The sequence below is a fragment of the Triturus cristatus genome, chromosome 10 (assembly GCF_964204655.1).
Source record: "Triturus cristatus chromosome 10, aTriCri1.1, whole genome shotgun sequence".
Classification (NCBI taxonomy): domain Eukaryota; kingdom Metazoa; phylum Chordata; class Amphibia; order Caudata; family Salamandridae; genus Triturus; species Triturus cristatus.
The window spans coordinates 913804929-913832203 of NC_140593.1; the positions used below are offsets into that span (position 1 = coordinate 913804929).

Below are 27275 nucleotides of genomic sequence, written 5' to 3' on the forward strand. Positions count from 1 at the left end.
CACCGCGGACGCTTGCCTTCCCGCTAGGAGCCGCCACAGACCCAGTGTTACCATTGGGACCTCAGCCCACCGCGGACGCTTGCCTTCCCGCTAGGACCAGCGGCGCTTCCCGCCATCTTCATTCACGCCCCTGTCACAGCGCGGACGCTTTCCTTCCCGCTAGGAGCTGTCGGCAGCGTGACCCAGGTATACCGAAGGCGGACGCTTTCCTACCCGCTTCGGTATACGGACCCATCCAAGGCTGTACTCACAGACGCAGACTCGACTACGGCCAACGGTGACAGGTAAGGGGCGCTAAGTGCGTGTTTTCCTACGCCCTTATTGACGCTCACTTATCTGTTACTTTGCCTAGCTTCACGACCCTGTTGAGTACACGCTCGAGACATCGTAATCCACAGTCCACCACCTTGACTCTCATCCCAGACATTGGGGCGCTGAGAAGTCACAGGGAAGAGTGGAGCCCACTACGCAATAGCGTACCAGTACGACAGGCTTGTGAGTAGGAGGATTAACCACTGCTAATACTGTACTGTCTTGGTCATGTTCATTCCAAACAACATACTTATGCTCCTGTTTTAATCCCTCCACAGTTACTCCCAGCCGTGTGGAACGCGACCTTCGCCCGACACCCACATCCGCTGTTACCCGAGTTGCTCTCTCTTCCCTGTTCCCCACGGTGCTGTCTTCCATACCAGTGACCATTCCTGGGTGGGAGGCAGTATCAGGGCGAATAGGGAGGCCTCTCTCCACTGCTATCGTCCCTGCTGGCTGTCTTCACAGGTTAGTGGCTCTCCTAATTACCTTGTGCCGCTGACAACCCGACAGTCTCCCCTTCTTTGAGGGCCATACATTGGTTACTGGTTGGTAGAAGATCCATAATCACGCTTCTTTGTATCACCAACAAAGAAATACAGGAAAAAAATCACCAAATACATACAACAAAGGAACCTCTGCTTAAGATTGACACCTCTCCTCAAAACCCCAGCATACAAGAAAAGAAGATGTGTGGCACATCTTTCTCTGTTCAAGAGGCGACACTATGGAATTGATTACCCCCAAACATAAGAGCCACAGATCTTTGAAGACTACTCAAGAGCTGGATCTTTCCTACATGACCATCTCACTCAAACACAAATGTTCAGCATATGCCTGTACATGTAAATCTGCTTAATTTGATTATATGTATGTATTGAGCATTTCTTTGTACAAAAATGTATACTACCTATGGTTAAAAATATATAGATATGGATATTGTGTTAGGCTACGGAACCAAAGAATATATTACTTGCGGTTAAAAATGTATATATAAATATATATTTATACATTATTTTATGCTTAACGTGTATTTTATTAGATGCTTATGGGATTGCAGAAAATACATTTCTTAGAGGGCCCTTGGGTTTGGGACAATCGATTCCCACCGAAATTCTTCATGAGTAGTTGGGTCTGCCATATATCATAGATTACATTTGGATGCTTTGGTGTAATGTCTGGGTAACTGATGTGTTAAGTTTGAACAGATTAATTATATTAGATTGCATAAATTTGGATTGTTTATCTAAAATTCCCTGGCTGGTATATGTTCGAGAGAACCTCAAACACCTCGGTAGACCCGAATTATACTTTAATCCTGCCAGCATTACCAAACATGATATTGTGGGGCTCAAAGAGACCTATCTCCTTAGATTGACAGCAGAGAGGAAAGGAAAGTCCTTGACCAAGCCCCTAGTTTGCAATTTTATTATAATTAAATCAGTGCCTGTATTGATCCATAGTGATGATTTGTTCTTTGTATGCACATCTTCACCAGAAGGTTCTATAGCCGTTTTTTTAACTCATATTTTTTTTCAGGCCAGGCTAACCTTTTTATTCTTGCAACTTCTAGATTCACGTACCGTTTGTTACAATGTGTCAAGGTTTCTTGTGGGGTGCATAAAGCTATTTGTCAGGTATGATGGTGAAGCACAATGTCTGATCATACTATTATGATATGTCTTTGCTTTTTATCGTGGTGGTTTTTATGTATTGCTGTATTACTGTTTTTATTGTACTTGTATGATTTTTTTGAAAAAATCAAATAAAGTTTATGATCATGATGATGATTAGATGCTTATGGGTCCCTGTGTATTTTACTATTCTAACACAATATGCAAATATGATACAATTGTAACTATAAGTGTTTCGATATTGAAAGCATTGAGGAAAACATAAAATACAAAAATAATAATAATAAAAAAAAAATATAAACATGCATGAATAAATTAGCGTTTACAGACAGCAACACCTTGAATCATGAATCTCTAACTATATATCCATACTTGCACATACAGAGCTTTATGCAATGCAAGTATATATCTCTTTATTATTTTCCTTTATACATGTATACCCTTTCTATGTAGTTATGTATCTATATATTTGATTACCTTACTCGAAAGAAAGAAAGAGAGAAAAAGAAAGAAAGAAAGAAAGAAAGAAAGAAAGAAAGAAAGAAAGAAAGAAAGAAAGAAAAAGAGAGAAAGAAAGAGATAATAACGAAAGAAACAAACAAAGAAACAAACAAAGAAAGATAAAATAAACCTCAACTCCCTCCAATGCACTACTAGATGTCTCATTCTGTACTTCTCTCAATATGTCCTCTACCTCCTCTCTCCAACTCATCCCAAACCTACTCTATCTCTCATCCTATACCTCTCTCAATATATCCTCTACCTCCAACCTCTGACTCATCCCAAACCTCATTCTACAACTATGATGTCCCTAAGATCCTTTCTGGGCGCTTTCTCCTTCTATCCCTCCTTGACTCCTCCCAAACCTCAGTCTACTACTATGGTCTCACATATAACCCTTTCTAGACTCTTCCTTCCTCTATCCATCCTTTACCCACCCCAAACCTCATTTTACTTATATGATCTCCAAAATAACATTTTCTTGACTCTTCTCCCATATCCATCCTTTGACTCATTCCAAACCTTGTTCTACTACTATGATCTTCTTAATAACCTTTTCTATACACTTCTTTATCCCTCCTTTGACTCATCCCAAATCTCATCTAACTAATGTGATCTCCCAAATAACACTATCTAGACTCTTCCCTCCTTTATCCTGCCTTTATCCTATTCAATCAGACTAACAGACTCACATGTCCACTGCTCAAATTAACAATTTCTATTTCCCGTTACTACTCTACCACTAATCCTTTGGGCTCCGGAGGAGCGTGCTGCTTCTGGAAAAGCACCACAATGCTTCATCAGGGGTACTAAGCACTATAAATACAATTACAATTATTGCTATTAGGTATTTATTTAACATATAAATCAATAAAAAAAAAATCATTTAAATTTCAAATATCTTCTCATCCTAATCCCCTTAAACCCAACTACCCGCACCTAAATCAAAAATTACTAATTAAATGCAAAACATTTTAAATTACACACAAAAAATTACAATTTATATAAAACCTGTTTGAATCTCTTGGCTGAGTATGCCTCATTGAAGTCCTTATGGCCTAACATTCTGTCAGAGGGTGTCTCCAGGGCCGGACTGGTAACAGCAGCCAGCCCTGCCAGATTGCGGCTGACCGGGCCTGGGAGTAGGGGATGCTAGTAAGAAGTACCGCTCTTGCTTTTGTTACAGGGGCCGATATTACAGCACTGCTATAAAACTGCCCCCCACAGCCATAAAACTGTCCCCCCACCCCTTCAGCCCATTGGGGAAACAACTGGTGCCCGCTACGGCCAGTCCGTCCCTGGGTATCTCTGCTCTACAGTAGGCCTACAGAGGCTGTGAGAGCGAACAATGTATTCTCCAAAACATTCTGACTTACATACGGTACCCAGCAGGGATGCCCCCTGTCACACCTGATCTTCGTTCTCTGTATGGAACCATTGGCATGCTGGATAAGGGTGGCATCCCACTTCTTGGGATTACCGGAGTCCACAGGGATCCTGAGAAAATGTCCCTGTTGTGCAGACAATGTTCTGCTATATCTCTCTGAACCTAGATCATTTACAATACGTTCTATTGCTATTCCTGGACTTTAAAAGATATGCGGGCTATAAGATCATTTGTCATCATTCAATTTTACATTAACTCAAAGACAGGGCGGTGTGGAAAATGTACCCCATGGCCTTGAGGTGTCACAAGTGAGTTTCCGAAATTGTGGAAATTGAGATCACACCAAATAGGTCAGAGTTCCTAGAAAGGAACCAGGAGGCGGTTCTTTGAGAGTTCCAAATTGATGTCAAACGATGACGGTGAAGCCCACTCTCCCTGTTGGAGAGGTGGTCCATATTTCTAAATGATCACTCTTCCCAAAGTCCTTGATATGCACTGCAGAAAGCCCCTGAAAAATGTCTAAAGCTTTCTTTCAAAACATAGAGATTTGTGCACACTACTCTGGGATGGTGGTTCACCCAGGACAGTTCTCCAAACATTACAGGGATCAGTGTATAATGGTGGGCTATCGCTTCCAGAAATAGTAGTCTATTATTGGTCCCGTCAGCTCTGGTTCATTACCGACTGGGGGGTTTGCCGTGAGGGAGAACTGCTGACAAGGCAGGAACAGATTACAATCGAACCAGTCATACATTTATTATTTTAATGGAAAACCATTTAAGAAAGAACCGAATAGTCCTACCCAGGCCAGTTTGATTGCCTATGACAGGGCAGTGAAATATGAGGGGTGACTAGACAGACTATCAGGGGGAACCTCCTTTAGCGAGGGAATTAACAGTGAGAATTGAGGAAACTAATTTGGTTTCAAAAAAGGCACATAGTCAGCATTTCAAAAGTAGGAGACATAATCCAAGCTGGTTCTATAAAATCTGTTGAAGACCTTCGAGAGCAGTATAACCTAGTGCCCACTCAACAATAAAAGTACCTAGAACTCAGGCATGACATGGGGACAGAAAGCCAGGACTAGATGGACGTACCCAACAGCAGCCCATTGGAAAGCTGCAGGAGCGGCTCTAGGGAAGGGCCATTTCCTCCATTTACCAAACTTTATAATAATAGGCCAGACAACCTAACGATACACAGGTCAACATGGGAGCCAGACCTAGGTAAAGACATCAATTGGGAAGCAGCACTGAGGTATCCACCAGAAATAGTTCTCGAAGCTGGACTCAGAATAATAATAGGAGTCGGTTACCCAAAATCGGGAGGGCAACATCTCCTATATGCACACGCTGCAATAGCACAAAGGGGTTGATTTCCAGTGATTTTTGGCCCTTGATTCAAAGCTATTAGCCCACAATAGTAGGTGAAATATCGGTTATCATGTGGGTGTCCGTACCCAGTAACAGACATAGCTAAAATGTGGAGCAATCCAGCTCTCCCAACTATACAAATGTGGTCAGCGGGAATGGCCGCCTGTATTGACACTGAAAGAGCAGTTTAGGAGGGAAGAGGTTGTCCAAGTAAGTTTGTATAGATACCGGGAGGCTGGAGGGATTATAATGGTATAGCCTGGGATTCTCAGACCACTCAGGGGAATGATACCCCGCAACAGATCCTGCAAAGTGACACATGGTTCCATGGGTGCAAATAGCTGGAAAATGAAATGATAGAGAAGGAAGCTCAACGGGTTGACCACAGGTCATTGTGAGTGAATGATGGTGTTCATATTACTGATTGTACTGGATCCGTGTACTGCTGATACCATTTGTAACACATTGGGCCTGATTCTGATGCCATGCGGAAAGCAAACCGAACGACTCATGTCCGGAATGCTTTCCATACGACTCGTGTCGGGGGAGTCCGACCGAACAAGTACGAAGTATTTGAATGCATCCGGATACGATTCGATTGGACTCCAATTGAGTTTAATGGGAGCCTGTGTACCGAACGTGTACACAGGCTCCCATTGACAAAAGAGGTGTTTGGGGATCATCGTGCACCCTGTGGCGGGCACCCCATGGTGCCTGCCACACTGTACCTGGTCTGAAAGGGAGGATCCATTGGTACCATCACGGGCACAAATCGGAGGGCCCTGGGTAAAGGGGGGCCTGCTATTGGCCCCCAAAGACCGATTTCGGCAGCCTTTTTGAACCGGGCAAAAGGAATCAGAAAGGCTTTCTGATTCGTTCATCGTAATTGCTAGCTGGGAAAAACGACTCCACAGAGTTGTACGATTTGTCTCCGGAGGGCTCTCTCTCTCTGTATGCCTTCCGGAAATGATACGGTCAGTGCAAAGGGCTTCCAGGCATCGTACTTGTTCAGAATTGGGAACGAGTTAGTCGGAAACAAGGGCTACGGATCAGTTTAGGTAAAACCAAATCCGATTCGGAGTCCTTCCGACCGAGATCGGAATCGGGCCCATTGTGTCTGATGATATGTATATAAAATTGATAAATAAACAGCTTGTTTTTTTAAATTCACAAACTACACTAAAATATACACTAAAATATACAAAAACAATTATTATAATGCTAATATTTAAAAATACTAATATTTTTACCTTCTGTATCCTGTTCCACAATATATTTGAGTTGATATTTTTGACACAATAGTTTTCCATGATATTTTAGCAATTTACCCTTGTAACATTAGCTCATAATTGACAACCCAAGCAATTGAGAATGGATCAAGATTAGAGCCTGTCCATTATTACTCTGGAAAGCTAAAGTTTAGAGTTTGTGGATTCCAATTCCTGTCTATGCAATGTGTTAACTTGAAGCTCAATGATTGTTTGGTTTCAATGTAATGGTATCAGAGAGTCCTTTGTATTTTGTGAATGGACCATTATCTTTGCCTTGAATTTTATTGGGTGCTACTGTTAATGACTGAAGCAGCATCATATCCCATAAAGTGCTTTGAGAGTATTTTGATAGTACCACTGAGTGATTTTAACTACTTTACATTTACTATGCTTGAAAGGGGAAGTACCTACTATCTGGTGTGCCTACATAGCACACCGAAGAGACAGCACTATGAATAATAATTTATGATGATTTGATGTTAGAAAATATGTTATGTAAGTATTTAAATGCAAATCCATAATCAAGATCAGCCACAGAGTGTGACATCTAGTTTCATTGCGATAAAATCACAGTCATCAGTCAAGCCTTCAAGACACAAGTCATTAGACATCATGAGGCGCAGGGCAATGGAAGCTGTGTGGTGTATTCTTAGCCATGCCAAATGCACACTCAGGCTTTTGTGGTGAACACAAAAAGGCATGAAAAAGAGAGAAAGTTAAAAAACATTTAAGTGTTACAATGTATCACTGAAAATACAATATTAATAATTGTTTCAGAAAACTATGTATACACAAACTAATCATTCACTGGAAGTGCATTTATTCAACAGATGCCTGAAAAACCACCACACAAAATGCAGAAATACATTCTGCCAGGAATAAGCATCATACCGACGAAGGAATTCTACTCTAATAAAAGGAAAACATCAGACACCATTCCTTGGCTCAGGATGAAGCTGGGAACGGTCCTCACCCATGTCAATGAGGATGAGGAGAAAGAGGAGGTTAGTATCAAAGAAATTGTTAGCGAATACGTGTCCATTAAGCAGGCCTTTGATAAGAAGAGTCATGCTGTCTAAAGGCTATTGTGCTTTCTTTGTCTTTCTACTGTTTCCTAAGTTTACAAATATTTCAATACAACGTTATGTGTGCTACGGTAAATAGTGTATAACAAACATAGGGGCGGATTAGGATGGCAGTCGGACCCTTTCACAAATGGGACCGCCCGACAGGCTGTCGCCAGAGGCATTAGGATGCGACCGCCACAACGGCAGTCGCACAGCCTATGTTTTGTATTGTGGTAGGTGCCTCTGGCTGCTGCACACGCCGCAGTGCAAAAAGGATACACTTAACATATCCCTGCACTACGTGGCGCGCACCTTGGGGTGCCTGCCACATGGTGCAGGGATATGTAGGGGGGCACCCAGCTGAGGGTCAGGGGGAGGGAACCAGAGTCCCTTTTTGCCTGCCTTTTCATGGTGGGTTAACCGCCATGAAAAGGCAGGCGGAAAGGGACATTGTAACGCTTACGGCGGTGCTGGTAGGCACCTCCACCATTGTAGGTAATACAACCCCCTCTGATGCACCGGCGGGCTCAAGGAGCCCGTCGGAGGTGTGGCAGTCGGTCTTTCCGACCGCTAACCATCCGCCCACCATTGTAATATGGTGGCCGGAAAACATGGTTACGATGGCGGTGGGACCACCACTGAAGGGCTGTCAGTGGCAGTCCCACCATCATCATAATCAGTGCCATAGTTATCTGTTGATGACTACTGATCTGTCATGACTACCTTGACCCACTCTTCCATACATTTTATAAAAGCCTAGGTATATTGGTTGTCTAAGCAATGGAAATATTTAGAATTTCTACATTCACTTGCTGTACTATTTGAAAGTACAATTTGTAGTATAAAGTGCATAACAGCAATTTCGAAACACATCTGAAATAATGATGACAATGTGCAGTCCAGGAAACTATCCCAACATAGGCCTGACAACAAAAGCCTCAAAAATTGATCCCCTTTGTAAATAGGGGTGTTTGGGGCCACATCGTCATCAGTAAACTGGTATTCAGAGTAGGCTGTTAAAGATGTAATAGAATTAAAACATTTTAAAAACTGGAATACAATACATTAATAGAATCAATATCACAGCACAGTTTTGTTATTAGAAGCAAATATTCCCAAAAATAGGGGTACAAAAGTTAGCTAAAATCCCGACCTATAGACCTGACAATCTTTGCTGTATCAAAAAACATAAAATTGTTTCACGGTAAAATTTCAGTTCATTGAATGTATTAAAAAAACAAATGGTGAACTAGAAAAGAATTATAAATATTGGAATTGTCATACGGCATACTTTATGCTCTTTAGCGGCCAGCAGATATAGCTAATCACTGAGAAGCAAATAAATTGTGATTCTAAGCCCTGTAAAAATGGCAAACCTTCTTTATGGGATGAGAAACGCTTAGGGCCTCATTTATTAGTTTTTGCCATAGGGCAGCATCGCAGGCCTTCCTGCCTGCCCCAGACCACAAAAAAGGGCAGAGGAAACAGGATCTCGGGGTACTGTGCAATTTACAAAAAAGCGTGAATTGGGTCATGGATTGTTGTGAGATGGAGTTACATGGACAACAAGGAGGGACCGAGACAGTGTTGTCATGTCTAAAGCAGTCCTCCAGAACCAGGTGAGAAAACCTGATCTCTGGAGATGACCAGATTTTTAGCCAAAGTAGTAGGGGTGCAGTCCGCACCCGGTCCTCCAGGAAGCAGGACCCCAATTCTGTGTGAATGGTATAATTTGCTGTGGTTTTGTGAACAGCTAACAGCCTTCACAGGAATTTATTTTCTATGATTGGACATTTCCCGGAGAAACATAGCCCCAGACTCTTGTCCCGTATGTCCCGAATGAGAGGCATTTACTTTTGTAAAGTGAAATCAGTTCAATAATTGGCTTATGGCCTAGCTTCCTCCAAAATTAAAGATAGCCTCACATGCCCCTGTGAATATCTGTCTTCTTTGTGCAAGCAGCCTATCCCATTTTCGGTTAACAGAAAAAAGGGTGCGTAGATAGTAAAGATTTGGGACCGTAGCTTTGCGTATCCCCCCAATTGAGTGTTTTAGGGCATGGGAATAAATAGAGATGGATGGATGGATGGATGGATGGATGGATGGATGGATGGATGGATGGATGGATGGATGGATGGATGGATGGATGGATGGATGGATGGATGGATGGATGGATGGATGGATAGATTTTTTGTTTCAGGTTATTTAAAAAAGCAAAAAAGGAACAAGTTGACCCATAATACCTGGTAGATAAGGCTTGGTGAGTGGAAGCAATCCTCCTGACCCTCCTCCATTTCTGCATCGTTAAACCACTCCACGGTCATAATTTTGGGGATTTCAAGGTGAGCGGTCTAGCTGTTGTACACAAAGGCAATTGAGAGAGAGCTACAAAAAGGGCATGGGTGTGTTACCGAGCAGCTAGCTGCCAGACTGGAATTTCCAGCTAAAAGATAGCACTTAAGAGAAATGTGTGCACTTGAATTTGAACTGAACAAAGTGAAAGATAACTGAAATGAATTAGGAACTGTGCAGTAATTAAGGGGCATATTAGACGGGGGGAATTTGTTTTTAAGCTGAGTTTTTAGAGCTATTCAAAAATGTTCATTAAATAAAGAGAAAATGGAACAAGTTGACCCATATACCTGGTAACTGAGGCTCGGTCGGTGGAAGCAGTCCTCCTGAGCCTCCTTCATTTTCTGCGTCATTAAACCACTTGACTGCCGTAATTTTGGGGCTATCAAGGCGAGTAGTCTAGCTGTTGTACACAAAGGCAATTGAGAGAGGGCCACAAAAATGGCATGGTGGCGCGACTGCGCAGCAGGTGCACACAGTGGGTGAGCGGATGGCTTGCCAAAGGCACACCAAAAGCAAGCCAATCTGTGCCCGTCAGCATCCCAGAAGCGACCAGCGCCAGACATTTTGCCGGTTTGGAGACCCACCACACACAAGGTAGGGAAAGAAAAGGGAACTCTAGAAAACAACTCTGTAATCTGATCCCTAAATATAACAGAGTCCACAGCACTGACACAGAGTCTGATAAAGCCTTGCCCACGAGGGAAATAAAGTCTGGTTGCACTCAAGGCAATAGAGAAGATAATGGAAATGTAATAATCAATGGCCTACTTAACACACGCTCATTAGTAAAACATGCAGAGGAAGTAACTCTGCTATTGACCTCAGAGGATAGTGACCAATTTTTCATTACAGAAAAGTGGCTGCCCGAAGAACTGGGAGTAGACCTAGAAAAAATATATCCATCGCAATATAAAGCGCTGGTTCACTCAAGAAAAATAAAAAAGGGTGGATAGCAATTTTAATCAAAAAGAAATGGGCCATAACCAAACTAGATATAGAAGAAACCCAAGGAGTAGAAATATTGGGATACTCACTGAAGGGTAAAGAATGGTCCATTTTTTCTGGACTACTCTGCTACAGGCCCCCAGTGCTGCTAAAAGAGGTAACCAAATCACTATTAGACCTAACAGCCAATTTGTGTCCAGACCCACAGTAACCGTATTATTCTAAGTAATCTAAATATGTGGGCAAAGAAACTCACCAAAACCCTTCCAGTGACTTTATTGAATCTTGTGAAGGCATGAACCTTTTTCAACAGGTCATGGAACCGACCCACATGAAGGGACATACGTTGAATATGATCCTAGCATCTGCTGACCTGGTAGCAGTAAAAACACCTACCCCTGTTAGCTGGTTGGACCATTATCTGATCTCATTCAACATCAAAAGTCTGGCCCATACTAAAAATAGAAAGGGTCCCGGGGTCTCACACCAAATACTCAGGAGATCCTGGATGAAGCTTAGAACATATTTGACGAAGCAGTCTTTTACACTTCACTATGCTTCCTGGAGTCAAACCCAGTAGAAACATACTACTCGGGGGCCGATTAAAAATCCTACCTTGACCCGGAGAGAGGCTGCTGGGCTTCGTGGCGGGGCTCGGACGCTGCGAGGCTCCTGGAGGTCGTTGGAGCCCAGAACTACACTACCCAGAATCCCGAGCGGGCATTTCCGCCCGACATCGCGCCCGGAGGCGCAGAAATACCGCAAGGCTCCCTTGTGGAGCGGGGGCCGATTAAAAATCCTACCTTGACCCGGAGAGAGGCTGCTGGGCTTCGTGGCGGGGCTCGGACGCTGCGAGGCTCCTGGAGGTCGTTGGAGCCCAGAACTACACTACCCAGAATCCCGAGCGGGCATTTCCGCCCGACATCGCGCCCGGAGGCGCAGAAATACCGCAAGGCTCCCTTGTGGAGCGGGGGCCGATTAAAAATCCTACCTTGACCCGGAGAGAGGCTGCTGGGCTTCGTGGCGGGGCTCGGACGCTGCGAGGCTCCTGGAGGTCGTTGGAGCCCAGAACTACACTACCCAGAATCCCGAGCGGGCATTTCCGCCCGACATCGCGCCCGGAGGCGCAGAAATACCGCAAGGCTACCCCCGCGTCGCGGGACGCGCGCGGGCGGCGCCGGGCTGAGCCCGGGCAGAGGGCGGGCCGTCTGTGGCCGTCCGAGGACGTTGGAGGTCGGGTTGGGCCACCCCCCCAAATCCGAGTGCACTGATGACATCGTATTGACTGAGACCTGAGGTACTGTGCTACGTTAAAAGGCTTTTTCACAGTTTTGGTGGGGGCTTGTGACATTTACGCTCCATTACTATTAAGACTTCCATAAACTAGTGTGTGTTTCCTCTGTGTTTGTGGTAACTCCTCCGGCCGTGGATCGTGTACCATGGGTAAAAGGAAAGCTGTAGAAGGAGGATCCATGGCCAGTAGTAAAAAGGGTAAAAAACCGAAGAAAAGTATTCACTCTGCCATGAATTGCGTCCTGACAAGAATTGAGGGGATAGTTAATGATTGTGAGGATTCGCTAGTTGATGGGCAGGTGGAGGATCAGTTAACTAAAACACCTTCTAACTCAACTCGCACGATCCCATCTATGTTCCATACTCAGTGCTCGATTAAACAGCAAAGTATTATCTCACCCCCCGATACAATCACCTCTGACCCTCAAATATCATCTAAACAGACCGTGGGCACTATGAATGGTACAGAAGGAGATTTAGACACTCCTCATTGTGCCCCCCAATCCATCTTATGCTCTAACAGGTTTGCCCCCCTTGATCCTGATTTATTCCAAGTAACTAGCTCTGTCACAATACTTGCTGACGATTCCGAGGCCCCAGTTACACCTGATGCTTACTCCTTAGCGACTCTTTTGGAGAGAATCAAGAAATTAGAGGAGTTAGTGGGGGCCCTTACCAAGAGGGTCGAGAGTCTTAGTTTAGGTCAAGCACCCCCCACGATTTCTCCTCTACCTCTACCATCTTCCGGGGCAGTTCCCTGCAGGATGAAGCCTGTTCCCCCAAAGCCAATTCCTGACAAAACTAATGCCGGTCATGTACAGGAGGGGGCTCATAATGCGGATATTACATCTAGAATAAACGGCCGGATTAACTCATATGCGGACATGACAAGATGCCCTGACCCAGCAAGCACACCGAATGTTAAGACCTTTAACAGACGCCCCCCTCGTTTTTTTCCATCTCATAGACAGGGCAATAACAACCAATCACTCCACTCCCCAGCCAATTCGGCAAATTTCCAACCTGTGCATGCCAACTCCTCTGTCTTTATGACCCATGTTCCAAAATTGTCACCAAGGTCCACCTTTGAAAACAGTGTATCTCTTCATAACAAAGCCATACACTGGTTGAGACATGTTCGAGGGTGTAGATCAATCATTAGAGAGGACATCATAAGGGCAAAAAGGCTATCACGGGCGGATGCTTCTTCAGATTGTATCGAGATCGTGTTTGGGGACCCTGTCTTAGCAGAAAATTTATTACTCCTGGAGTTTAGGTCATCTCCTCCCGCTCTTTCTTCAATCCAGGTTCGTAGGTTCCCCGCATGGTCTGAACAGAGGGGGGGACAGGACTCAGGCTTAGGACAGGTGGATTGACTAACCAATCTCCACATGACTTCCCCTGCACATATTTCCACATCTCATTCCATTGGGGGGCTGGATTCGAACACTATCCCCATTTCCAACCAGTCCTCAAACGATTTGGGTGAAACAATTGATACTCTGGTAATCAATGAGGGATGCCAAGATAGTCAGGTGGTGGACTTGAGGACCCCCCTAACTCCTGCTCCCACGAGCGTTATCAATTTTTTATCATGGAACATTGCGGGGCTCGGGAAGAATCTCGCAGATCCTGTTTGGAGCGATTTCATCGACAAGTTTGATGTCATCCTCTTCCAGGAAACCTGGAGTTTGGTACCCCTGCATAGATCAGGGTTCATCACTCATTTTGTCCCCGCAATCAGATCCATAGGAGGACGTCCATCGGGGGGTCTCCTAATTTGGATTAACATCAACTTGAACTGGGCAATCAAGAGGCACGTAATTATATCTCACGACCTCCTCCATTTATCAATCAACGGGGTCGACGACCAACCCCCGCTTGAAATATTCAATATCTATGCTAGGGGGACCCCTGGAGCACGGGAAAGCCCTGCTGTATCGGCTCTTGAGGCCGAATTAACAGCATTCACTTTCAAGGTGGATGTCGTCGTTGCCGGGGACTTCAATTGCACTTTTGAGCCCCTGAGCAGCGACGACATTCTGGGCATTGGAGATGCCGACTCTAAGCAGGGCATACCCCAACTTACTCTTCCGCCAATAAAGAAATGGTCTAAGAGGGCTCTGCAACTTAATGCGCTAACATTGGAGTTCAATCTGAGGGCCACAAATGGACGAACTTGCTCAGATGGCCAGGGAGCCCCTACTTTCACAAGGACTAGAGCTCCCTCGCGCATTGATTACATTCTGTTGGGCATCGAGCTTTGGCCAGATCTTATTGACATGGAAGTAATCAACAGGTGTGAGAGCGATCACAGCCCCCTGTTCATGAAGCTCAAGCGTGAGTCTGTTACTACTTCCATCGAGTATTCCAACAAACAGAGGCCTGGGGCAAGAGAGGTTGTCCCGACCAATTGTAATAGGCGTCTTAAGTGGCCAAGGGTGGTAAAACGCGAATTGGACCTGGGAAAAATAAAAAGGATAGTGGAAGAAGGTTCTATAGCCCTGGATATGCCCAGGGGCTGTCTTTCACAGGCCCCTTCTCCCCAACACTTCTTAGAGGTATATCATCAAACAGTGACAAGGGTGGGGAACTTTTTTGTGTTACAGGAAAAGGGGGACCATAAGTGCCCTCCCCCCAAATCAGAAAACCTTTGGTTCTCAAAGGCGTGCAGGGAAAAAAGACAGATTCTATCTGAAGCCATTAAACATAAGGTTCAACCGGCCATTGTTAAAGCCCGAAAAATTTATTACGAAACTATCAGGAAGGCAAAGAGACTGTGGGAGGAAAGCCATTGGCAGGATTTAAAGGCCGCAGCTTTACAAAAAGACTCAACTCCCTTCTGGAGTCTCATTAATGTCCGGTCCAAGGGAAGAGCTGACCCAATCCCCAATCATATAACGGGGAGTCAATGGCACCAGCACTTCTCTGATCTTTACTCTTTTGGGGAAAAAATGGCTCCAGAGAATCTGACCCCGGTAATTGAGAACTTGGTACCCCTGGAGATAGAGGCCGCGTTTGGCCTATCAGAGGTCCTCTCTGCAATTAATATGATTGCCCCAGGAAAAGCAGCAGGACCTGATGGCCTCCCTGGCGACCTCTTGCTACACGACAAAGACCTATGGGCAGAATTTATTCTACGCATTTTAAATAACTTAGCTTTGGGATGCCCGGTTCCGGATTCTTGGAAGGGGGCGGAGGTGGTGGCCATTTATAAGAAAGGGGACAGGGGGGACCCTGCCAACTACAGACCGATTAGTTTAATCGATGTCCTACAAAAAGTGGTTGGCAGAGTCCTCCTCACTAGAATCAAGACCTGGATAGATGAGGAGGGTATCCTGAGCCATTTTCAAGCCGGTTTCAGGGAAGGGGTTGGCACCATTGACCAGGTCTTCAGATTCTGTACCATACATTGGAAATCTGTAATTATCGAAAAAGGCAGCCTGTATTTGGCTTTTATTGATTTAAAAACGGCCTTTGACCTGGTCCCACGATTACAGCTGTGGCAGGTCTTGTATGACTTGGGCATCCCCCCCCTAATCTTGGACCTCCTCAAACGCCTTCACGAAGGGAATTTTGCTAAAGTCCGTTGGGGGCATCAGGGACAGCTCACAGAGAGGATCACCGTCGAGAAAGGAGTACGCCAGGGCTGTGTTTTAGCCCCGACCCTGTTCTCTCTCTTTATAAATGGGGTGGCAGACCACTTGAGAGAGGACACGGTCGATGCACCAACCCTGTGCGGGGAAAAAACACCCACCCTGCTCTTTGCTGACGACACTCTGTTGATATCTAAAAGCCCTATGGGCCTACAAAGATTGCTCTCCCGCTTCTCCCATTTTTGTGACACCAGGGGCTTGAAAATAAACACTTCTAAAACCAAGCTAATGGCACTATCACCCTCTAGAAATTTTAGGAATAACATTAAGCTTAACGACACTACTCTTGAGCTAGTTGAGGCTTTTGATTACCTTGGAGTCAGGGTAAACAATAAGCTAAAATGGGCTCCCCATCTATCGAAAATGCTTCTTGCCCATAAGAGAGCCTCAGGGGCAATAGCGAAACACCAGAGACTCTCCTACACCAGGCCCATTGCCGCGGCAGTTAAGGTCTATGAGGGGAAGGCAATGCCAGCGGCCCTATACGGGGCAGAACTGTGGGGGTTCGAAAACCTAACAGAGCTGCTTAGATCTGAGAATAAGTTCTTCAGAGACTTATTGTCGCTCCCTCTGTCTACCCCACTAGTTCCTCTCCGTTATGATCTTGGCAGACAAAACTTTAGCAATGTAGCCAGGCTGCGCCCATTACTATACTGGGCAAGGCTCCGGAGAACCCCTGAACTCCTCCACTATGCATCTGCCCTCGACGAGCTAATAAAACTCGGAGCTGAGCGTAAGATCCCCTGGGTATCAAATTTGAAAAAGGAGCTCCAGAAGATAGGTCTGGAAGAGGCCTGGGTAACCCAGCTCCCCCCACCCAAACCTGTGATAAAGAAGGCTTACTGGGAATGGGTTACGATTAATACCCTAAGAAATCAGGGAGGTGAGCTAACTTTAAATTTCCTGGATGTGAAACCTGCACCTAGCATGGAACCCTTTCTGGACATTATTGAATCTCCTGAAGATAGGTCCCTTTATCTCAAGATGAGATATGGTACACTCCCACTCTTCGAGGTTCAATCTAGATGGAGCACGGCACCCGTAAGTTCGAAAGGCTGTCCCGGTTGTGCCTCGCCCTTGGAGTCTATTGGTCATTTTCTGTTTGCATGCAAAGCATACCGGCAACCAAGAGCGAGATGGTTGACACCGGTTTGTAAAAATATGGGGACCAGGTCTGCCAGGGTGGCATTGCGTATCTTGATCTATGACACATCAGTCCCTAGTGTCATCTGTGGGACTGCTAAATACCTGGGCTGGGCCTGGAGGATCAGACGCAAGCTCCTTAAGGTGCAATAAATTTAAGATATAAACTTATCCCTGTTGCCCATAAAGAATATCATTGCCAAAGGTACTGACAAATGGGGGTCTTTGTTTACACTGTACATGCATATTTATTGCTATCTTTTATTGCTTTTAATTGTATAAGGTTCAAAGCATATAGTTGTAGTGGGTTTTTAAAACTGTTTTTATATTTATTGTACCAAACTTTTATGATATGTTTTTAATATATCGAATAAAGTAACTACAACAACTACTACTAGAGAAAAACATCATAAAACACTAGATACAGTAGCTACACTAAAAAGATACAGAGACAAACCTAAGTCCACACCATGGCTCACTGAGACCTTGAAGGATCAAAGAATGAAATGTAGAAGACAGGAAAGACAATAGAGATAATCCTAATTAGAGAATAATAAAGCCCTACTAAAGTGAGCCTATAATGAATACAAAGCAGAACTAAGGAAAGCTAGATTCATTTCCTGCCGACAACTATTACAGAGGCAACCAACAAATCAAAGAAAGAATTTGACATAGTGAAATAACTAACTAACCCTGCCTGCCTTAATAAAACTATCCCCTCATCACAAGAATTCTGCAATATTCTCTCAGACTAATTTGATAATAAAAATAACCATATTATTGCAAATATAAGGTTACACGCTAAGCTGGATCAAAAGGAAGGATCTGGTGGAAAGGACAAAAACGTAACTTCAGCCCAAAGATACTCCATTGATAAAACTCTGGAAAAAGTGTATCCACTAACAGAGACAGAATTTAAGTCCCTCGTAGCTTCAATTTAATCGGGGTCACCACTAGACCCTATTCCCTCTAGGATATGTAAGGAGAGGTCAGCTGAACTCCTCCCAACGCTCAGATCAATATTTAACAAATCACTGGCCACCGGGACAATTCCAAGGGAATGGAAGAAAGCACAGGTCACCCCCTACTGAAAAATCCCTGGCAGATATTTGAAAGCCCAGTAACTACCACCTTATATCGAGAATCCCTTTCCGGATAAAAATACTGGAGAAATATCTTAGCAAGACCTTGCATGCTTTCTAGAAGACAATAACTTACTTGAACCAGAAGAGATGGGCTTTAGACCAGCCCATGGAACTGAATATGCACTAATTATAGCCTCTAATGAACTGAGGATGCAACTAGACAGTGGCCATACAACAGTCCTAGTCCTACTTGACCTGTCAGTGGCATTTGACACCATAAATCATGAAATCCTGCTATCGCGTCTTGAAGAAATCGGAATAAAAGGGGTGTTGCTCAGTTGGTTCTCATCCTACCTCTCAGACAGATGGGAAGCAATAAACCTATCACTGTTCACATCCGATTACAAAAGGATAAAACATTAAGTTCCGCAGAGCTCAGCCCTGAGCCCTATTCTTTTTAATATATACCAAAGCTCGCAGCTAACCTTGATTAAATCCTATGGGGTAAAGTTCATAAGCTATGCAGATGACACCAATTAATTATCTCACTAGATACATAGGATACAAATCTGAAAAACAACCTCCATGCCTGCTTGAAGGAGATGGCTAAATGGCTGGACAAGAACATGCTGAAATTCAACAGGGACAAGGCATAATTTCTCTGCTGCTCCCCAGGAGCTTTACATGAAAACTTATTTTCAATGTTTGGCCTTGGTCAAACAATTCAGTGCCAGATCAAATGCAATTAGTAGAGAAAATAGGTGTCCATTTTGATGACAGGCTGTCAATGAAACACAGATAAATAAATCAGTGTCCGTATGCTACAGGTTACTAAGAAGCCTAAAGAAAATCCTCAACCTTACAGGAGACTGGTTGTGTAGACTTCTATAATGAGCAGATTGGACTACTGCAACACACTACTTTTAGGCTGATTAGCCTACCTGCTCAAAAGACTTCAAAGGATCCATGTGCTGTCCGCTACACTGGCACTAAACAGAAGGTGAATGGACTCTGCAACCAAAGCACTGCAGGAACTTCACTGGCTCCAACGGTACATATTCAAGGCCCTATGGCCCTTCATAGGGTGCTACACTTACAGCAGAAAGTTACGCCCTATAAACCAATGCGAAAACGTAGGTCATCTGATGCCAATCTGACAGTAGTACCTCGGTTTAAAAAACAGAAGACAGGGAGGCAAAGCTTTCCCAGTAAAATCAGGCACACCTATGGAATAGCCTGCCACTACAGTTTAGGAATAACTCAAACCTCCAAGTTTTAGAAATAACTTTGAAACTTGGCTATATCCAAGGTAGAAAGCAACTGCAAAATAGGTCTGGCCCATGTACAAACCCTATTTTGCGAGTTGGTACCCTATTACTTACTCGCAAAATAAGGTTTGTGACTCGCAATTAGGAAGGGGCTTGCCAAGGGCGTCCCTTCAATTTCTTTGCGACTGCAATTGCTGTTGCAAAACACTCACAGTTTACCATCTACTTCAAGTAGGTGGTAAGCCACTCGCAACTGGGAAGGGATCCCCAGGGGACCACTTTGTGAATGGATGCAAAAATATTTTTAACAGAAACGTTTCATTTTTCTATTTTAATTGCATCACGTTTTCCCTTAAGGAAAACGTGCTGCATTTATAAAACAAACTGCTTTATTTAAAAAGCAAAAAGAACAATTGATGGACAGAATGCAGAACAATGTCATACATTCACCCCAGTACAGAGATCTGGGCCTAAATCCATTGTTTTTTTGCTCACCGTGCCATGGCAGTTCGGGCTGGACTGTTCCCCTTGGGCGCAGGGTCAAGACTGATTTGCATATGGCTGGGTCCAAACTGAAATGGCATGGTGAGCAAAATAACGATGGATTTAGGCCCAGATCTCTGTACTGGGGAGAATGTATGACATTGTTCTGCATTCCGTCCATCAATTGTTCTTTTTGCATTTGTCACCCCGAGTGGGACGGGTATGCCCAGACGTAGGTCCTGTGCTCTCCCTGCCACTGGAGTCAAGCTATCGTGGCTGATGAGGGCTAAAAGCCCAAAACCGGTCCTAGGATGCTTGTTTCGAGTCCAGGAAGGAGCTGGCCTGGCAGTTCGGGCTGTACTGTTCCCATTGGGTGCAGGGTCAAGACTGATTTGCATATGGCTGGGTCCTAACTGGAATGGCATGGTGAGCAAAAAAACAATGGATTTATGCACAGATCTCTGTACTGGGGTGAATGTATGACATTGTTCTGCATTCTGCCCATCAATTGTTCTTTTTTGCATTTGTCACCCCGAGTGGAACGGGTATGCCCAGATGTGTGTCCCGTGCTCTCCATGTCACTGGAGTTAAGCCATCCTGGCTGATGAGGGCTGAAAGCCCGAAATCGGTCCTAGGATGCTTGTTTCCAGTCAAGGGAGGACCTGGCCTTGCAGTTCGGGCTGGACTGTTCCTATTGGGCGCAGAGTCAAGACTGATTTGCATATGGCTGAGTGACTGGAATGGCATGGTGAGCAAAAAAACGATTAATTTAGGCCTGGATCTCTGTACTGGGGTGAATGTATGACATTGTTCTGCATTCTGTCCATCAATTGTTCTTTCTGCATTATTTAAAAAGCAGTCACAGACATGGTAGTCTGCTGACCCCAGCAGGCCACCATCCCTAGGAGTGCTAGCCATTCCTAATGGGGTTGCAAATTGCACCTGCCTCATGGATGTTGATGAGGCAGGCAATTTGCGACTCCATTAGCAATCGCAAACAGTGTCTGATACACTGTTGTACATTCCTATTTGCAAGCTGCACATTGCGAGTCACAAAACAACACAATTTGCGACTCGCAAATTGGTAGGGTCGTAAATCTAGCCTTTCAAGCCCTGAGACTGGTACTAAAAAATATGATAGGGTATTCCCCACACTTATTGTGTGCTATTCGTTTTGCTGTGTCCAATCATACAATGAATACCTTCACTATTGGGGACAGAATGGGTTCAGAGATTCCAAAGATTGCAGAATAAAGCACACAGTGCTTTGGGAACAAGTGTCAGAGCTGAAAAGGTGTGCCACGTGCTCATGTAATTCACACATTGAGTCATTAGCGTATTGGCGTGCACGTTGTAGGGAATTCACTGGCTGATGAAGCCTCCAAGGCGACAGTGAGAACTGCTGCCGTTACTGTAATCTCTTGTTCTAGTATGAGAATAGATGGCTAGATAGTGATAGCTGTGAATGCTATACAAAGCAACAGGTCATCCTTGCCAAGAGGCTTTCCATTTAAGTACGCCTACATGCTAGATGCGCCAAACATTCCGTATGCTCACATTTTAGGAGTGGGGCATAGACTAATACCAAACATGGATCTCAGGTTAGGTTTAATTCTAGCTGCACACAATGCCTGGGTTCAGTACATGCAGGTATTACTGCAACAGTTTCACTACTGAAGCAGCAATATTGGTGGTCAGGACTAACCAAACAGACCAAGGACTTTGTCCTTAAGTGCGACATCTGTCAACAGATGCAGGATTCCACTGCAGTACGTCCACCTCAAACTCCATTACTGATGTCAGACAGACCACTCGCATGTGTCTATTTATACCACCGTGGCCCCTTACAATCTGATGGGGCTTACAAGTACATCTTGGTGGCAGTGGATTCATGCTCTAGATTCCTGTGGGTGTGACCCCAGTCCTCGACTGATGCTTGAACTGTTATAATGGATTTGTGAGTCTTTATAGGGACATATGCAATTGGCACATTACATTCTGACCGCGGCCCTGCATTTAGCTCACAGGCTTACCAAGAAGCCATGAGAAGCTTGGGTGTGGTCTTGCGGGACTCCTCTTCTAATCATTCTGAGGGAAATTCGATTGTGGAGAGGAAAAACCAGGACTTAAAGCAATCCTTAACAGCGAGGGTATTAGACTCAGGTGGCAATTGGATCAATCACCTATATGGGGTCCAGAGGGCACTTGATAACATGCCAAGAAGTTCCATAGGAGGCCGTACTCCATATTCTACAGTAACTCAGTGAATTCCAGGCATTACAAAGCAAAGTCCAAGTAAAATGCACCACCACTGGGTACGTGAAAGCTGTGCCTGGGTCCTGAAGATTGGGGACCTGGTCACAGAAAAAATTGTGGACAAGAAAGAAGTTGGGCCATCTTACAGAGCACCTGTATCTGTCCTGGCTGTCGAAGGACCAAGAACAGTACTTCTTCAGCCTCTTGCCAGCAAGAAAGAAAAGAGATTTGTCTCCATTGATCTGGTCAAACCACACTTTGTGGCCAATACTGAATAGTAGGCTGCGTGGGTTCCTGGGTATCCGGCGATCTCTTCTTACTACCTACAGGAAGTTCAGACAAAAATATTAATAAAGTTTAAAGATTCTACTGTATGAAGTGAAGGAGTTACCAACAATGGAATGGAACTCATGCCTATAAATATTGAAAATCAACAAAACACAAATGAAACAAAGATCTCAATTCAGCCCAATACCAACATATATGTGAATATGTCTAATAACAAGTCATCTGCCAGTTCTACAAAAACCTGCTGAGCTGGGAAAGATAGATTGAACTGCATCTGGCTACTTCATCGATTTTCTCATTGGATCCAAGTGAAGCTGAGTCACCACCAGCTCCTGTTTCCCACAAACAAAAACTATGTGATTTCTACCTGTGGCTGAAAAAGACTTACTATGTTTCTCCTTAGCTACAGCTCTTGATTGCAATTGGTCTACTGTTCCTAGTCCTTTCGATAGGTATAGTGACTGTCTTTTTCCTGCTCCTGAATGGACGCTATCTTCCAAAATGCTCTGCAGTACAAAATGTGAACTTGGTCCTGGAACTGCATTTGTCATCAACTGGGAACAAAGAGACCTGTCCTTAGTGAACATTACATCAGTTCCAGTTGCAGTTCCAGAAGGAATAGTATGGGATAGGGTTTCATATGATGTATATGGTCCAACTGAACTTTTGAAAACAACAACTTGTTTAAAATTTCTTTAAATGATATCATCACCTTCAGTATTTTCTCTGATGATTGGGACTTTGAAACTGTAAAAACAATGCTGACTGATTTAGAACAATCTGCTGCATTTTTCAGTAATGAATTTTATGATGACATATCTGATTTTGATACCATGTATTGTTACCAACACTATGGTCCTCATTTCTTGCACAAAGCGAGTATCACACGTAATATTTATCCTTAACATCAATGAGAACATTGCCCAACACCACCAAAAGGTAGTTCAACAACATTTGCACAAAAGTTTGCCTATTTTCTGGAGACCCAAGGTCTTATTATTATACGCTTGCACCTACACCTGCAAAGAAAAATATGCTCACAAATACGAAACAGATATACCCTTCCTTTATTTCACAGCTGTCTTTACAAGGCTTTGACTTTAGGAGGGAGACCGTAGACACAATATCTGTCTGGGGGACTAAAGATTGGCAGCTTAAGGGAACTGAGGCCTTATTTAAAGCATGCCTTAAACCACAGCAAATTATTTTCCTGAACAATACAGTGCATCAGACTTCCTGTCTTGGGTTAGCCAAGATCAAGTACTTGAACACATATATGTGGAGAAGTGTGGCTCAATGGTTAAAGCGGCAGACCCTGATGCAGAGGTCTGGCCCGGGACCAGGGTTCAATTCCTGCCTCGGCGGGTCTTGGGCTCAATTTCCTCGGACCTGATATTCCGCCTTGGTGCCTATTCTAATCATGGGTCCCACTCTGCAACTCTGGGCAATAGCTTGCTTAATCTCCACAACGGCCCCAACAGCGCTGGGATGCCTGGCTTCACCTTGGGGGTGCCCAGGAGTGGACATATCACAGGGAAAGGCCAGGAAGGGTTCCTCAGCGGTATGAGTAAAAGCGCCAGGACACTCAAGCTGGAGTAGCAGTGCGCTATACAAGTACAACACATTTACACCTCAGATTCCCTTACTGACACACTTTGAGGGGTGGCAGAACTATAAACAACATAGTGAAGATACTCTAGATGACATTTTACATGATGGTTGGTTCAAGTCATCAGACCCCAATTGAAGGGGATGGTTGGTTTGGCCTATCAACACAAAAAGGTGTTAGTCAAGATTCAAGGGTACCACCGAAGGGTTTAGCATCCATAGACCTGACCTACGTTACATACAAACAGAACACTCTGTGGTGGTGACATCTTACAGTGTTGGGAAGTTATGCCTGAAGTGGCTAAGAACCTCAACACTGTCCCAGGTGAAACAACACGTGTCCTAACTTCCAGATGACATGTATGATAGGTCCCCAGAAAGAAAGTTGAAAGTGCTTCTTATACGCTATTTACAATGAAGTACGGAAAATCTTGCAACGTGAGCTTGACAAGGTTAACCTAGAAAAGGGTTTGGCTGTGGTCGACACTGGTATGACCACCTATACATCCAGAATTTATTCACTGGTCAACATTGTGTCTTCTGCAATAGATATAATGGAACAGGATTTGTCTATTCTTCAACATGGGCAATCACAATTTGCTCCATTCTATTATTGAGCTGGACGCTATAATCACTGCGCTCTGGTCATGTCCTCTGGCGGTACATCAACAGTATGTCTCTGTTTTCTGCTTATAATCTAACTGAAAGACAGAGAACTGTGGCATGAATAGATGCAAAATATACAATGCTGCACATTGAAAAATTGGACAAATTACCTTTTACTGTGGTTGAGTCACCTACCCCAGAATGGTTAATCCATGGCCATATTACAATGCCAGTCACGACTTTCTAATTTCAATGTCTACAGTATCACCAGGTAGGAAGATATCAAGCAATGGGTGAGGGCGACATAAATGAATCTTGGGAATTGCCGTACAGATTTAGATGCAGTAATGGGGACACTGAAGTTTTCCTCTGTGGTTCAGACTGTGAGAATTCTTTGAGTGGGTCTCTACTTTGTCAGGATATTATGCTTCACGGAGCATGTATTGATTCAGTTACAAACATATTGTGTCACTTGAAAGGATCCCCGGCTGCCTTGATGCATATGGTATAGAAACTACTCTTGAATAGGAGTTATTTGATGTTCAATGATCAAGGTTGTTGTGGGATGCTGCTAGGCATTGCATATCCGGTCACACTAAGCTCCAGGGTTGCTTGTTGTATGCAAGTATTGTTTCCACCGACCCACACAGTCAGGGAGGCACTGCTATGGCCTTGGTTGAATGTTTTCCATATACAATTTGATTCTCTGAGCAGACTGAAAGCCATGCTTTTACAGAAGTATATGGCCTTAACCTCAGCCCGAGAGACTTTTGATCTCCAGGTTGTAAGGTCTTTGGTTGAGATGCAGGCACTAGTCCATACAAACGTCCTGCTCCATTTTGGAGAAATGGTACATCATATCTTTAACATGTCTAATACAAGTGGAATAGTGCACCTATTTAAGAATATAGGTTCTGGACTATTGAGCACCTTTCAGACGACCTTCGGAGTTATTCCATCATTTATACATGCCGTATTAGGAAGCATTTTTGGAGGGCTTCCACTGGTCCTTCTCCTTTTAGTGGGTATCCTGGTTTTAATTTATCTGCTACATAATGGACGTCCCAGCCTCCAAAGAGATGGAAAAAGCACTCCTGGTGCAAAATTGCCGTTAACGCATGGTTTTCCATCTGGGCACACCTTGGCTTCGGGAGCTAAGTGAGCATTGTTTCCTATCATTCAGATGAGTCTTGGTTAGCTGCGTCTTGCCTATGCTCTGCTGCCTCTTCTGCGGATACAAAAGTGTGTTGGGCATATGCCTAACACTTCCATCGGTTGCACTACCGGACGAAGAAATACTACTGGACCCCTTAAAGGTCCACATATTACAGTGTCTGGCGTATTCTCACATTGATGTCAGCATTCTTAGAGCCACCACAGGATGCTTCAGCTCTTGTCAGAATGGATACCGGCTCTGCAACAGGCTCACTGGTGTTTCAGTGCTTCCTACGCGGCTGCTGTGGGAACCGGAGAAGTTTACCTTTGCTCTATTAACCTGATCCAAGAGGTGTTACAGAGACCGTCGTCTGTGCAGCTAAGTTACAGTGATGTTGTGTCTCCCACACAGGACACATAAACATTTGGCTCTCTGTGTGCTGGCAACAATTCAGCCTTTTTAAAAAACAAACCAAAGTGGAATTCAAAACATCATTTTTGTTTTATTTTTCTCCTGCTCTCACTGAGCACCATGGCTTTCGATGTGCTCAGTTGATCTTGCAAGTATTGACTATATGGAGGACTTATACTTTTTGTGTTCATGTTCTTAGCAATGATTTTGTGCTTTTTATAGACAGGCATATTTTATCATTTGTTTATCTTATGAGGAGTTTGTGTTATGAGCCTCAATGTACTCCAATCTGGGCCTAGGTAGCTGCACAACCTTTTACCCATATTTTATCTTACCTTGCTCTACATAACCTTTTGCCTAGTTGCGTGCTGAGTAAACGTTGTGTAGTTTTTTCCTAAAACTAGCCCCATTAATTATGTATGAGGTTTCTTAGCAGCAGATCTTAATCCCTTGCCTAGGACATACATAGCAGGCTTACCATCCCCTGCATAACAACTCTGTACAAAAGTCACTGCTAACGTCATCCTTTGACAACACACCCACTGTATCATGATACATCTAGGTAGAACCCCTGAGGGTATCATTTAGGTATGTAAGACACACATCTTCACTGGGCAAACCAGAGAAGAAGCTTCAATGCTGACACAAGGCGCTAAGATTCCTGCCCACAGAAACTCCAGCACGCAGTGGTTTGACATCCCTTGTGGGGTGTCCAACTCGCGACCAAGACAGGGTTCTTCATTCTTTCCCATCAGGGAATGGGGTGGGTTTTTTCCTAGGGGATTCTTGGCTTTACATGTACATACATGATCTCTATAGCCTGCATATATTCACTGTTTTAGCACCATGGTAGAATTCTACCTTTTATTTACCCTGTTGGTGCTCATAATTGTTTATATCTGTTTCTGTCTAATGGTTGTCACAGCACACGTATTTTATACTGATGCTGGTTTACTAAATTCTTATTGGAAACGTCCCCATCGTTTATTCTGTATATAACTCTGAGTCCAAATGAGTACGAGTGACAGAGTGAAAAGTACTGTACTGTTTCCTCGATCCCTAAAGGATCAAGGGTTGTCATGTTCGATAGTTGCCTGAAACTATTCTCTCCTTGGTAAAAGGACTTATAGTGGCACTGTGAGCTAGCTGGTCTAAAGGCTAACATATCGTTTGGGTT

General features: G+C 44.1%; 1 protein-coding gene across 1 annotated transcript in view; it reads left to right on the forward strand.

Annotated features, from left to right (window-relative positions):
• Positions 1 to 27275, forward strand: part of LOC146796250 (uncharacterized) — a 578389-nt gene that overhangs the window by 454445 nt on the left and 96669 nt on the right. The window contains exon 7 of the mRNA XM_085631282.1: positions 7309 to 7482. Coding sequence (XP_085487408.1) covers positions 7309 to 7482 — 174 coding nt within the window. The remainder of the gene's footprint in view (positions 1 to 7308; positions 7483 to 27275) is intronic.